General features: G+C 40.2%; 1 protein-coding gene across 1 annotated transcript in view; it reads left to right on the forward strand.

Moving 5' to 3' along the window:
- The first annotated feature begins 3222 nt into the window (after window positions 1–3222).
- kcnd1 (potassium voltage-gated channel, Shal-related subfamily, member 1) overlaps window positions 3223–15836 on the forward strand; it is an 88026-nt gene continuing 75412 nt past the window's right edge. The window contains exons 1-2 of the mRNA XM_046870282.1: window positions 3223–3701; window positions 4651–6457. Of these exons, the coding sequence (XP_046726238.1) occupies window positions 5343–6457 (1115 nt within the window). The 5' untranslated portion in view covers window positions 3223–3701; window positions 4651–5342. The remainder of the gene's footprint in view (window positions 3702–4650; window positions 6458–15836) is intronic.

Below are 15836 nucleotides of genomic sequence, written 5' to 3' on the forward strand. Positions count from 1 at the left end.
GAGTGCTGATCTTCTTAGGTGTGATTATAATCACGATTTAAAAAAAAGGCCCAGATCTCGCAAGTCCAGATCCATCAGCAATTTCGCACTGAGAGGTCTGATAACCGCCTGAGACTGCAGGTGGACTGATTATAGAACCGGTTACGCTGTATAGCACACGACGCCTTGCAGTTTCTATTTCTTTTCTCTTTCATATGGTGTTTTGTTTGTTTTCTCCTTTGTTTTTGAACCTTGTTGCTCTTTTCTGTTTTCAGCCCATTTCCTTCTAGATATTTTCAATGCTGGTGAATTATTAATGCTCTCTCTCTCTCTCTCTCTCTCTCTCACACACACACACACACACACACACACACACACACACACAGATCGGAGGCAGCTCTTGCACTTGTAGAAATCAAGTGACCAAAAATATGCGACGGACCTCATTTCTATTTTATATTACAGTACAATCCACTTTTATCCAGAACATTAGGTATCTGCAGATCGGCTTCCCTTTTATCTGCTTAGTTTTGTGGCTCGTCTTCCTGAAGGCTCTTCACTTCAACACAGCCAATGACTCGAGGAATGTAGTAATCGATCCAACCATCATTTCAGCTTACCTCATTCCCCCCCTTCCTCACTTAATTCTCACTTATACAGAATCTTGTTGGTTCTTCAATGATCTCGCTGCAAAAGCTGCTTGAACTTCCACAGTTGGTACTACCTATTATTGTCTCGATCCAAATGTATTTATAAGATGTGATTAATTAAGTCTGGGCTGATAAAAAAAAGATCAATAGTAATAAGATTTATAAAGCCTATTATTTCATGATTCAATTAAATTTAAATGGAAAACAAATCCGGGTTGAGTTAGTTAGCAGTGTTTCCATGGCCATGCATGTATATCGCTATGGAGACATGGGTCTGAGTGCATGTATGGGTGTGTATTATATTTAAACTGGATTCACTGTAAGTGCAGTCTAATTGTTAATCCCGTTGAGAAAACAGGACAACTATAAATACCACTGTAACCGAATCCTTCTATTTTCAGTGCAACTCAATAAGCCACGTGGGCCTTTCTATTCCAGCAGCATGCTTTTTGTGTGTGTGCGTGTGTGTGCGTGTGTGTGTGTGTGAGATGGATGTGAGGAGGTGGTTGCATGGGGGAAGGTGTAAAATGGGCAAAGTGTCCTCTTTATAAACGATAATCGGTCGAGTGTCGGCTCGCCGTATTCAGCTTTTGTTTCATTCGTTTGTATATAAGCTCTGAGTTTTAACTTGTAACTCGGTCAAGGCAAACCTTAACAAAACTCAAATATTGCATCCTAAGGAGAATCTGTTGGTTCCGTCAGTGACAGTTCAGGTACATTTTGTATATGAGCTTGAATGGTGCCTCCTATGAAACTAGAGACCTCATGGCTAGTGAGTGAATGTCAGCTTGTCGGCATTTCTTTCCATCAGCAGATCACCATGTACATGTGTTTTTTTCTTTGTAATGTCTGGCTCCTGAGCAGCTGAACAGGAAATCCCAAATTTTGAAAATGAGTCATGCTCTCTGGGTGGGACGGATGGTGTACACTCTCTCTCCCCTACCAATCACAGCGAGGCCAGCTCCTCGTGGGCGTCTGTAAAATCAGGTATAGGGAAGAGGATGGATGGTGCTTCCCTCAGACTGCATTCTGCTGCTCGGTGATGTGGCAGGAATAGCAGTTGTTGCTGGCTGGCTTCATGCGTCTCTAAGGAAGCATATGCTATAACTGTGTTGTCTGTCCTGCCACCTGGTGCATTGTTGTTTGGATCAGATTTTTGTCTACCAATTTTGTAAGTGATTGATGATTTAGGTAGTCCTTTACTCTATAGCTTTTGGCTCCTGTCGCTCACACTACAGCAAAACAGAAGGTCCTGCCTAGTAGCTGAGACGATTTTGTTCAGTTCCAGTTAATCAAAAACTGAGTTATTCGGAGAAAATTTGTTTGGTTCGGTGATTATGTAGGCTGTCTGGACTATGCACAAAGCCGTAATCACTGACTCAAAGTCAGAAATCAAGAAAATGGAGAGCAAAAGACGTGAGCAATTTAAGTTCCGTGTTGATGACTAAAATAATTTTTTCCATCCACCAACTTATCCTTTACAGAAAAGCTACCAATGATTCCTCTGAGACACGTAAAGCCAACACTGCATTTTTCTGACGGGTAGAAAAGCACACTTTAAGGGAAGAACTTACTGCCCTATTTATTATACATCGGCTAGCTAGACTTCTTTGCTCTGATCGACAGAGAGGAGACGAATGCATGGACAATTCTGAAATCTTCACCTATGAATTAGAGCACCTGAATTTTCCAGTTATATGTGGTTCCTCCCCAAACTGTTACCACCAAGTTTGAGGCACACGATTGTGCAGGACGTCTTTGGATGCATTAGTATAAAACTTTCCCAAACCTCTGCACAAAGCCAGCTCCATGAAGATATGCTTTACATGGGTTGAAGTCGAAGATCTCCTACTCTAGAGCTCTGACCTCAAACCTATTGATGGATGTGAATGCGGACTGCACCCCAGGCCTCCTCACCTCACCTACATCAGTACCTGACCTGTCTGAATGAGCACAAATCTGCACAAAATCTAGTGGAACATCATTTTCAGAAGGGTGGAGCTTATTTTAAGAATAAATAAAGACTAAATCTGAATGTTTATAAAGAAGCACATACCACATTTTATGCACATTTATGAAAAAACAATCCATGTAGCACCAATAAATGTTTTTTAGGATCTACAGCTGAGGCTTTCTTTTCTTCTTCAGAAACAAGATTTCTGAGTGTACTCACTGAAATGATGTAAAAAAGCAAGACTTGTACTCTACTGCACTGTATTTAGTTTTACCGTGGTGGTGAAGCGGGTGGTGTGATCACTTCACATCTCTACGCTCACTGTTCGATCCTGATCTCAGGTTACCGCTTCCCATGTTCGCGTCGTGTCAGTGTGGGATTCCACCGGGTTTGATTCTAACTCACAAAAGTCCTCTTGTAGGTGGATCTGGACAAACCCATTGGAGTAAATGAAAGCGTTTGTGATGTCATCCAGGGTCTCAAACATCGCGTTCCCAGGACGTCCCAGGACTTTGGATTGCTGCTTTGACCAGGATCAATGAATAATTATACATGGAAAAGGGTCATGAGTCTGGCTACTGTTTGGTGTTGACGAGGAAAAATCGTTTTCAGAATCGAATCTGCAGTGTTTGCATTTTGTGTAAAATCTGCTTTTCTTACCCCCTTCTTTTTTAGCCCGCTGCAGGACGCAATGCATTTACGAGTTAAGTATTAGATGGATGAATAAGTATATGAGAGAGACAGAAAGTCAGTGTGAGAGAGAAAGAGAGAGGGACAGAAAAAAGACATAGGGAGGGGGTTGAGCAAGCAAACGAGAGAGAACAAGAGACAGAAGCAGTGCAGGAGAGGAACAACACAAGCGGAGGAGAGGAGTGGAGAGAGAGAGAGAGAGAGAGAGAGCGAGCGAGCGAGAGAGAGAGAGAGGGAAAGGGAGAAGCGAGGAGGACTAAGCATTACAATCACTTCTTCTCTAGCCAGCTTTTGCTATGCTGAGACAACTGCAGAGGATCTTTCTTTCTTGCCGGTCTGTTTCTTCTTTTCTTTTTTTTTTTCACTTTCTGTCACCTGCTTTCTGTCACTCAGGACCCATCATCCTTTCAAGATCCTCATAATGGGAGGTAATTATGATCCTTATTAAGCTCCAAAATAGATTAGAGATGCCTGTGAGACCTTTGAGTTTTAGAGCATGCTGACTGCTCAGAACTTCATTATAGATCCAGACTTTTTAACCACGTCTTGTTGGTTTTATCACTCTGAGATGTATGAGATACATGGAATTGTGTTTGTGTGTGTGGGGGGATATTGAGCTACAAGCAACAAGCTAGACCTAGATTATACAGTAGATGTTATAAAAATACATGAGCAATATCAGGATAAAAATTAACAGTTCATTTAATTCCCAAATTGGATGCCACAGATATCAGTCTATGTTTTGTTTCCTGAACTGATATATTAACTCTGAAATGAACTTAATGCTCTTCTTGGTGTACTTCTCAGAGGAAGTAAACTGATATTGATTTTTGATTGTATGAGCCTGTGATAGATGTACTGGATTGAGGCTGGGTTGTTCGTGTTCTTCATGATGCGCTATGCCATGAGAAGAAAAAAATAAAAAATAAATCAAGTGTTGCATGCATGCTTCTAGTTATAATCTCAGCTGTCATGCTGGGAGGTATTTGTTCTCCCAGTGACTTTTGTTTACCCAGCAACATGAAGTTTGTAATTAAATTGAGACGCTTAGGAAATAATATGTACGGAATGGTACAGTATGTTAGTTAATGACCTTCTAAAAGTAAAACAACCTAGTGTTTGTGTAGTGACCTTTTTCCACAGAAGTACTATTGCTTTATATTTATATGCCTATTTACATGGATAATTTAGAGATTTTTAAGTTAAGATAAAATCCAAAAATAGTACTCTTTTGAAAGTCTTCTAAAACGGTCTAATGATACTTATCCAACTTTGAAGCTTGTTTATCCAAAGACGACTAGGTCCAAACCGCAGCGTCGAGGCTTCCACATCCAGAGCTGTACAATATCTGAGCCCTTGTTGTGTTTGTTCTGACAGGGACATTAAGGAACTCGCCGTATATGGAATAGAGGCATCTGCGATCCCGAGATCTTCATTCAAAAGTCTCGTCGACCATCGCTGAAATCGAGTAACCACTTAAGCTTCACTTGCAAGGGAGGGGAGCCACTCAGCATCAAAGCTCTGGAGCAAGAACAAGAGAAAGAGAAAGAGAAAGAGTGAGAGCGGTAAAGCGTGATTTGCCTATCTTGCATTTTCAGAGACCATCATCACAATTTAATACGAATTTGAAATCGCCGTGTGTCAGCCAGAGACACTCGGCTTACCATAAAATGGTTTTATGAAGAGGAACTTGCAGTGAAAAAGGCCCTGAGGAGGGAATTTGAATGGACCCCAGGTCTGTTTGAAGGGCCTGTTTTCTTTGTGTTACAGACACAATGTGATGTTAAATGGCATAAGATGTATCCTCGCTAGTCCAGTGGGACTGTCGCAAGGTTTTTTTACCTAAAGATGATGATGAAATTTGACTGAAACCTCGGAGGAGTTAAATGGGCAGACAGGCTGGAATAAAAAAAGCTCTTGCTGAAAATAAAACCAAACCTACAGCTTGAATGATTAGTTTGAAAGGCAGTTTTGTTCCTCTTACTTGAAGAAAGCTTACAGAGATCACCTCAGGGTCAAACACCATTTTCTGGACTCTCAAATAATCTTTAAAAACTCAGCAAACAGAAATGGCTGCCGGAGTCGCAACATGGTTACCCTTTGCCCGGGCAGCAGCGGTTGGCTGGCTTCCTCTGGCCAAAAAGACCATGCCCAAACCTCCTGTCGATAAGAAGAGCCGCAGCGATGAGATCCTGATAGTTAACGTGAGTGGGCTTCGATTCCAAACGTGGAAAAATACCCTGGACCGGTATCCTGACACGTTGCTAGGAAGCTCTGAAAAGGAATTCTTCTACAATGAAGATACTCAGGAATATTTCTTTGACAGGGACCCGGAGATGTTTCGTCACATCCTGAACTTCTATCGCACAGGAAAGCTGCACTACCCCCGGCAGGAGTGCATCCAAGCTTTTGATGAGGAGCTGGCTTTCTACGGCATTGTTTCGGACATTATCGGGGACTGCTGCATGGAAGAGTACCGTGACCGCAAAAAGGAAAACCAGGAAAGGCTGGCTGAGGACACAGAGGCCGAGATGACAACGGACCTCCCTTTACCTCCAAACAGCACGTCTCGAGAACGCTTATGGAGAGCTTTCGAGAATCCTCACACCAGCACCATGGCTCTGGTGTTCTACTACGTCACAGGCTTCTTCATCGCCGTCTCAGTTATCGCTAACGTAGTGGAGACCGTGCCGTGCCGGGCCCCCAAAGGCAGCTTGAAGGACTTGCCGTGTGGTGAGAAGTACACCATGGCCTTCTTCTGCATGGATACGGCATGCGTGCTCATTTTCACATTCGAGTACCTGATGAGGTTATTCGCCGCCCCCAGCCGCTGCAAGTTCATGCGCTCGGTGATGAGCGTCATCGATGTCGTGGCCATCATGCCCTACTACATTGGCTTGGTCATGCCCGAGAATGAGGACGTGAGCGGTGCTTTTGTTACACTACGAGTCTTTCGGGTCTTCCGCATCTTCAAGTTCTCGCGTCACTCACAGGGGCTTCGTATCCTCGGCTACACGTTGAAGAGCTGTGCCTCGGAGCTTGGTTTCCTCCTCTTCTCCCTCACTATGGCCATCATTATATTTGCCACAGTCATGTTTTATGCTGAAAAAGGCACCAAGGAAACCAATTTTACCAGCATTCCAGCCTCCTTCTGGTACACCATTGTAACTATGACAACGCTAGGGTGAGTGCATCTGTTTTCCTTTTTTGACTTTATATCAAATGTAACCGTGGACCAAATATATCTATCTATCAATCGTTCGATGCAAATCAGTAATTAGTCAAATCCACATGCGATTCTTGCAAGAAACCGATACAGACTTGCTGCAAAACTATTTTATAGCCCCTTCTGTAATAGTGACACCAGTTTTTTTTACATATACACAAGTGGTACACACTTCCTCGAGGTGAAGTTTGCTGACTGTGTAGCAGCAGTTCAGGCTCTTGCGAAAAAAGGCGGATGAGATCCATTAAGGACTCTTAGGAAATTCCCCTGTGCCTAAATCCACTTACAGCTTCATTTCTCATGCATGCTGCTGACAGTGTCCTTACATACAAGTTTTCTGGAAAGTTCTGCCGAGACGTATAAAGTGTTAGATACGGCGCATCAGGTATCACCTCAAAATAAGATGTACAGGTGAGAGAAAGATAAAAAAGCGATCTATTTGTTACAAAGAGTTTAATAACACATTCTGCAAAGAGGTTCTCCTGTGTCACGTGATGCATTGAATTAGTTATCAATTCCAATATTTTTATTACAAATAGCAAATTATTTCCTCAAAAACAATCGCAAAATTGTTACTTTTCTTATACACACCTGCCTAGGGGTAACATTTTCTCATCAACACCTGCACAGGGTAACATTTCCTTATGCACACCTGCACAGGGGTAACGTTTCCTTATGCACACCTGCACAGGGGTAACATTTCTTTATACACACCTGCACAGGGGTAACATTTCTTTATACACACCTGCACAGGGGTAACATTTCCTTATGCACACCTGCACAGGGGTAACATTTCTTTATACACACCTGCACAGGGGTAACATTTCTTTATACACACCTGCACAGGGGTAACATTTCCTTATGCACACCTGCACAGGGGTAACATTTCTTTATACACACCTGCACAGGGGGTAACATTTTCTCATGCACACCTGCATGTAATATTTGCCACATATTTTTTCACAAATCTACAAACATACACTGCCATTTTTGTAGCAATATTCCGTGGTGCTTTCTCTCTGCCTACAAGGACTTTCTTGTTAGCAGTCTTGGCACCTCTGTAACTATTCAGGATGGATTGGCAATGAATCAGAGTTTCTGTAAGACAGATAGCAGCAGCATTTCACATCCAAATCAGATCGTTTCCTAAACGTCAGAGGGCCCGCGTGGTGCTCGGCTCGGTGAGAGTAAACATGACAGCAGTCCGTTTAACATCCATATGGAGTAAATTACAGGAGCTTGTCACATTATTGCTGGTGATTAGCTACAGCACGCAGGAGATAGAAGATGTGTGTGGGCCGGAGAGGAGTTTTTTTTTGCACTGCAACAGTAACATCTTTCAGAGTGATGGATGGAAAGATGAAAGGAGAAAAACTTACACAACTGTGCCTTGCACTTGCCCTTTTGCTCTTATAATAAGCTCCACTCTCCTGGATGTTCTACTAGAGATTGTGGAGATTTCTACTCATTCAGCCACAGGTGTAGTAGTAAAGTCAGGTACTAATGAAGGTGAGGTGAGGAGGCCTCGGGTGCAGTCAGCGTCTCCTAATTCCAGTGATGTTAGAATTTTTTGCAACTGCATCCAAAGGCATTGTATACAGTTGTGTGCCTCCATCTTTGTGGTAACAGTTTGGGGAAGAACCACTTATAGGTGGAAAAGTCCCACAATTCTTTTGCCCATATTGTGTAGTTTGGGCAGAAGAAAAGCATTTGAATTGTACTTGTTACTAGGGGTTTAGCTGCAGCATTTACAGTTTTTAACTACTTGCTACAGTGACACAATATTCAAGGATTATAAAGTGCTTTTTTGTGTAGCATTGGTGTGTCTCACTTATTTGTGACTATAACCTTGAATCTATTCAACAAGCTGTATTACATCCAGCACCATTATTAATATTTCACCCTGAATCTCATGGGCAGTTTCAGCAATACAAACACATGCATTGTACACAAATGATAGAATCATGTACTGTACCATGGCATGAAATATACTGATCAGGCATCACATTATGACATTATGAGTGGTGAAGTGAATAACACTGATTAGTTCTTCATCATGGTACCTGTTAGTGGGTGGGAAACATTATGCAGCAAGAGTACATTTTGTCCTCAAAGTTAGTGAGTCTTCGAAGAAGCGGGAAAAATGGGTGAGCGTAAGGATTTGGGCGAGTTTGACAAATTGGGATGTCTAGACGACTGGGTCAGAGCGTCTCCAAAATTGCAGCTTTTGTGGTCTGCAGTGGACAGAATCTATCAAAAGTGCTCCAAGGAAGGAACAGTGGTGAACCGGCGACAGGGTCGTGGGCAGCCGAGGCTCATCGATGCACGTGAGGAGTGAAGGCGGGTCCGTGTGGTTCCGATCCAACAGACGAGCTCCTGTAGCTCAAACTGCTGAAGAAGTTCATGCTCTGGACTGTTTTGGCAGAAAAAGAGGAACCAACACAATATTAGGCAGGTGGATTTTCCATGTGTATATTTGTGCATGATGTTAGAATAAAAGCATAGAAAACTGTGAACACTGCGAAAGGTATGTGCCAATCCGGTGGGTGGACTCCAGACTGCTAAATTTGCAAAAATAGGAAATTAATAGCTATTTTAAAGACCATGCCTGATCATGATTAAGCCTCAAACAATTCAAAGCTTTAATTAGATTATTATTCATTATTGTCATATGTGTCATCATTTTTTGTTAATATCCTTCATGCCATTACTGCTGAAATCTGAACAGTGGTTTATTTTTGAAGCACATGGTCTAGAAACATCTATAAACAACAGCAACCTCGTAGGCTTGAACCACACACAGGTAATTTCAATCATGTGGCTCTAGAAACGCCTGTTCAGCACGTGTATACTGTGCCTCTGGGTACAGACCATTTTCCCTGTTCGCCTATTGACATTTGTTTTGGTTCATTCCGAATCCATTGCACTTCATTAGATGTAGTCGTCCAGTGGTTCATAAACTGGACCTTAAATGTATTATTACAAATTTATTAAACTAAATGAGGGAATATTAATGTAGTGCATTAAAACACGTGAAACAATACGTATACTTCATTGTTTATTTGATGATGAAATGGTGAAAATGGTGGATTAGATGGTTGGTTCAGCGTGTAAATCTGCATGTAAATTACATCAGTCGATGTTCTTAGACATACTATTTGGGTTGCAACGTTTTTAAGAACTAGGAGACCCAAAGCCAGCACCATGAAGATATAGTTTAATGGAAGATCTTGGGATGAACAAGACTGGCTGCACCTCAGGCCTCCTCACCTCACCTACATCAGAACCTGACTTCATTAACACATTGGCAAAATGAGCACAAATCTCCACAACTCCAAATCTAGTAAAACATAAGAAGAGTGGATTTTATTATAACAGCAAATAGGGACTGAATATAGAATAGAAAGTACATTCAAATATTATGGTGTCCATGTGTCCACAATTATTTGGATAAATAATAAAAATAATTGTTTATTTTTAAAGACTATTGGAACACGCTGCATCTTATATCACAGCTCATTATGCTTTCGTATGTAGTTTAACTCAAGCACAATGCCCCACTGAACACTTTCTGCTGAGATGCCATTATGGATAATCTCAGAGAGAGGAAGATATTGAGCTATTGATTGTAAGGTTGTAACGCAATAAATGTTACTATGTAGTGCACAATGAACAATATCTGGATTTTTACCTCAAAATGGGCGTGGCCTGAACTAGAAATCGTCTTTCCCGCAGAAACATAACCTTTTGCTGTGGGAATTTTGACTGGGACAGTTCCTCAACCTCAGCTGCATCACTCCAGTTTGTGATGAGTCTATGGAACTGTTTTCATTTCACCTCTCCTTACTCCTTACATTTTGATCTATTTTTGTGACCTTTTGGCGATGTTCTAGTTTCGTTTCACAAAACCAAAATGTAGCATTCGACCAGCATCTTGAACAGGCGGATACTACAGAGGAATGAATGAATGCTTTAAATACATCACAACGCCCACCTTCAATATAACGCCTGCCTTCGATACGTATCAGTATTTGCATTCGATATAATGCGAGATACAATATAATACGAGAGCCTGCACCATTTCGTTTTCTATTCTTAGATTGATAGGTTTGTCACGAGATATCGATTTTTACGTCACGCAATAATGATAAACGCACCACGCCTAGTCTATGTAGCTGGTAAAGGCCTTGAAGTAATCAATACCTGATTGATTTCATGTGAACCTCGTGGTCATTCTGTAATGCTCCAGCACACACCTTTTTTTATGTCATAAAAGCTTTGATAATTAGCAGACAAGCTTAATTAGATGCATTACAGTGGGGAAACCATTGTATGTGGGGAGTTTTTTTCCCCCATTAAACAGCCTTGAAATGTTCTGCTTAAGGTTTCACTGATGAGATCTTGGAGATCTTTAGGTGGAACCTCATCAGAGACTGGTGACACATTCACAGCTACCAGAGAACCCTCTGAGATCTGGTTTTAAAGCATTCCTGTGATTTTGGGTCATCGTTCAGACGCCAACAACAATCTGATTGAGGTCACTGTGTTATACACTATATCCATCCATACATGGCTCTCCTCCAAACCGGACGTTGAAGGTACACAATTGTATTGGTCGTCTCTTTATGCAGGAGCATGACATTTTCTCTACACTTCCACTAGAAGACCCAAACCTGTTCCAGAATGATAAAGCCAGCTCCATGCTTTCCATGAAGATCTCCTGCTTTATAGGTCTGATCTCAAACCTATTTAGCACCTTTGGGATGAATTGGAGCACTAACAACTATTTTATTTTATGAGTTGCTCAGTAGCTCCTGGTTCCATAATCTTAGCTGCATGTAAGACTGTAGAAAGAACATTACTCATAATCACACACTCCAGTGCTCATGTTAGTTCTCACTCTCCAGTGTTCTGGATTGTTTAAAGACTATAATCAAACTCTTGATGTCACCCGAATGAGGATGAGGTTCTGCTTTTGAGTCTGGTTCCTCTCAAGGTTTCTTCCTCATAACATCTAAGGGAGTTTTTCCTTTACCACAGTCTCCATGGCTGCTCATCAGGGATAAACACACATTGTACACCTTCACTGTTAAATTCTGTAAAGCTGCTTTGAGACGATGTCTGTTGTGAAAAGCGCAATAGAAATAACCTTGACTTGACTGACCTGCACCCCAGACCTCCTCACTTTACCTTGATCTGTACCAGACTTTATTAATCCCTTGTGGATGAATAAGAACAAATCTCCACAAATTCTAGTGGAACATCTCCTCAGAAGAGTGGAGGTTATTATAACAGAAAACTACATGTGGAATCAGATGATCAAAAAGAGGAACATACCATCAAGTGAAGGTGAAACCACAGTAATAATCCACGTCTGATGAGGTTTGTGTGTCCCACTGAAAGCCTGTTTAAACGCTCCAGTTTAGCCTCGGTGTGCAGAAAAAGTGTGTATGCTGATCAAAGCGGAGGTGAAAGACATTTACAGGGATCCCTGTCAAGACATGTAGGAGTCTATCTAAAATTAGATTCACATACGGTTATCACAGTATCATGGATGCATGCTTTTCTTCATTTGTCCAGGTTCTCACTTCTGATGTGATAAAAGCAAATCTCTATTCTGGAATATATTAAATCTTTTTGGATTATGATGGTTGTGATAGACTGAGCAATTCCAATACTAGTGTGTTGGTCAGCGCTGTATTTTCGCTAACCCTTTGAGAAGTTAGCTAGCTCAGTTACAGTTGTGTTTGACGAGAGGGAAGAAAAAACGCAAATGTTACTCAAAAATGCAAAATTTCAGGAATTTTCGATACTGGAAATTTTCATTGGAATTTCAATGGGAATTAATGGGAATAAACTTGGAATTTACAAAATTGCAGGTTAGTCTATAACAGGGAAATTAAATGTAAAATGTAAATTAAACAGATTTAATTCAGTTTCAGTTGAATTTGTACCCTGCAGGTCAGTCACATGATCTACATGCCCCATACATGCACTTTGCATTCCTCCATAACATAACACATGATTTCCTAAATCCTGCACACAAAATAATGTCAAAAAAATGTCATTATTATATTGTCAGTATTTATTACATAAATTATATAAATATGACTTACTTTTATGTTCAAAACTTCCTCGTGCTGTGTGTAAACTATTGCTCAACAAAATTGTACCAACAATTAAATCAAAAATGTCATTTAAAAAAAGATTTGTATTAGTTTGCATTCATGTCCACTTATGAACAACCAAATGTTTATATTAATGTTTGCATATAAAACAGTTTATATACATTTCTAATTAATGCCGGTTCGCAACCCCAGTCAAAATTCTTTTCTTCCTCAATATTTTGTCAAAAGAAGTATTGGAGATGTTGGACCAAACCAAGGCCCAGGCCTCATTTCATTGAGAACATGATGTACAGTCCGTGTGCTGAGTTACAGCAGAAGATCTGTGTGATCTGTATGACTGAATAGTGTTGGCAGCAGTAATAGCAGGAAATGTGGAGCGTTGTATGCTAGTCGGTTTGAGCAGAGCAGAGTGTACAGAGGAGGAGGAGGAGTTGAGCGAGCTGGAAGACTGAAGGACTAATGCACTGCTACAACACACTTTTGAGGTAGAGATAATTCGGGACTGAATTCCCACTGCATCGAGTGAAAATGGCTGGAAGATTTTCATTAGAAAAGAAATCTTTTGTGCAGTTGGTGGTCGTATATTGATAGTTGATTTTTCCTTTCATGCAACTCAAAGGAAGGGAAAAGGCTGCGATAACTGTATATCCACTGCAGCTGAGAATGAATGTGTTTAATAGTGATTCATTTTGCTGCACAGCTCCAACTTTTCATATAAATTTTATTCTAATTAGATTCTTCCCCCTCTTTATAATTCAAAGAACATTCCTGCGGGACTCCATGACAGCACCTGATGTGATGTTGTCATAGAAATTTTGATGAAAAAGAGAATAATTCTTTTCCTGCTCTAGAGGACATGCAGGTCCCATTGGCATCTCTTCATCTCCCCAGATCCTCAATCTCCCTTCTTTCACCATCTGTCGTTACATCTTATATAAGTGTCTTCTGGGATATGAGCCGTCCTTGAACAATCCAAGACCCAGAGGACCTCACAGTGCAGATGATCCCCTGAGTCCAATGAATAAATGGAGAAACCTCTCTAGCCAAGAGAAGATGGGAGATTTAATATTTCCTAGGTAATAAATGATTTAAAGACTAATAGGAACCTTTAAAACTGAGCCTTGGCCAAATACAGTCTGGTGATTCAGGAACTTTAAATTCTGCTGAGACACCTTCTGAAACTGATTTAGCTCATTCTAAAGTGACTCACATTTAAAAATGGATATCACTTATCAATTGAGGGTTAACGGTCTTGCTTTAAGATCCTACGCTGGAAACTCACAACCTTCTGACAGTAATCCAGTGTTGAACATTGAGTGTTGAACATCGAGTAGGATATAATAATGAGGTCATGTTGGATTAGAAGTGCTTTCACAATCAGTAAACCATGAAAGAAACCAACCAGAACATTGCAGATATGCATACAAACTGTACTGAATATATCTTTTAAATATTCCATTATAAAAGGGTCACCTACACCTACAGACATCCATTTTGGCTAGATAATCAAGCTTGTTCCAGATAGCTGCCTTTTGAGGTACTTTATTTTGGCCATGTTTGATGGCATCACTGCACATCATAACAAGCAACTTTTTGGTCACCAGTTCCATAAGCATGGTGGACCATCCAAAAGAACTTAAGGTGAAGAACTTAGAGCTCATAATGTTACCTTTGTGTAGTTCAATCCTACCAAGTCAACAAGGCAAAAGGATACCTCATTTCTGTCAATGGTCAATTTTTCCCCATAGATTTTCCCATAATTCTGTTCAGCAGATCAACCAGTTTACCAGAGGTCCATAAAATCATGACAAACATGCAAACTCTAACAATAACCAGTAGCTTGTTTTAAATCTAACTGGTTTCATAAAATAGTAATAATACCAGATGGAGCATGTGGTTATAGGAAAACAATGGACAATAGTGGTTCTGTGATATGACCTCGTGAATCACTGTGAGATACTCTGACCACACTGAAGTTTTATTTTTCATCGGCTTCATCATTTTCCCATAAAATGAAAAGTAAATTGACATGTTATCAGGAAGTCAGTGCCAGGAAGCCTACATTTACTGCTTTAAAAAATGCTGAAACTGGAGACTCCTTTAAATAACTCCCCTAATTACATACAGTTTAATAATTAACTTATGTTAATATAATAATAATAAACACTTAACTTACTCAGCTGCCATATAATACATACTGGCTTCTTGCTGTATTTGCACTTTATAACACGTATCTCTTGCTTGCATGGAGAAGCTTCCAGACATACTTTTTTTGAAGCTCTACTGTTCTCCTGTAATGGAAATGTTCGTTTTCTTTCCGGGAACTACAGTAACTTTCTTGATACTGCTGTAAAACTAATTTTAAAAGTAAAATTGTATGGTTTTGCAATTTCATTTTAAGTAAAATGATGCCATATGCATGTACATTATTGACTAAACGCTAAAAAAAAAAAAGCCAATCACAATTTCGAGATGTAGCTGTTACGTAATTGTTAGAGTTAGACTTTCTGATTGTATTTGTATGAGGTCACATTCAATGTTGGTTGTATTGTAGAGCAGAGGTTTAAAGAGTACCTGAAAATCCTACTTGAGTAAAAGTATACATCCCCTACTGCAAAACTAAAATTTACAAATTTCATTATGACGTGAGTAAAAGTCTTCGAGAATCTGATATGAACAGTAGAGTAGAGTATTTGACTCTATTAAACGTAGTTGCATGATTATAAAACACCAACACACACGTTTGTCAAAAGCCAAAAACAGTTGAGGTTTTATTTCCTAACATACAAATCAAACTATGCACATCAACACTGCATTAACCATCCACACAACAACTGAGTAAAGTAGTAATAATCAAGCAATCTTTGAAAAAAAAGGGATCTTTACTTAACAGATAAAAGTACAGTATCATGTCACAGAGTAGAAGAAACATTAGTATTCAATGGACAAATAAAATGAAAGTAAATATTTTTAGATAAAGTAAAACCAAATATTCAGAGCTAACTGTGATTTCATGCCTCTCTCAGTGTTATTTTCATTCAACTTCAACAAAAACTGATTCTCAAAGTTTTTGGAAGTTATTCAAGCTCTTTTTGGACTGAAAACGAGGCCAACGCAAATAAAAAAAGTCGCTCAGAGGCAGCAGATGCAGGTCGGGGAGTGGAATGACATCATAGCTCATCGTCTATTAAAATACAGTGGAGTAAAAA

The sequence above is a fragment of the Silurus meridionalis genome, chromosome 17, assembly GCF_014805685.1.
Source record: "Silurus meridionalis isolate SWU-2019-XX chromosome 17, ASM1480568v1, whole genome shotgun sequence".
Taxonomy (NCBI): domain Eukaryota; kingdom Metazoa; phylum Chordata; class Actinopteri; order Siluriformes; family Siluridae; genus Silurus; species Silurus meridionalis.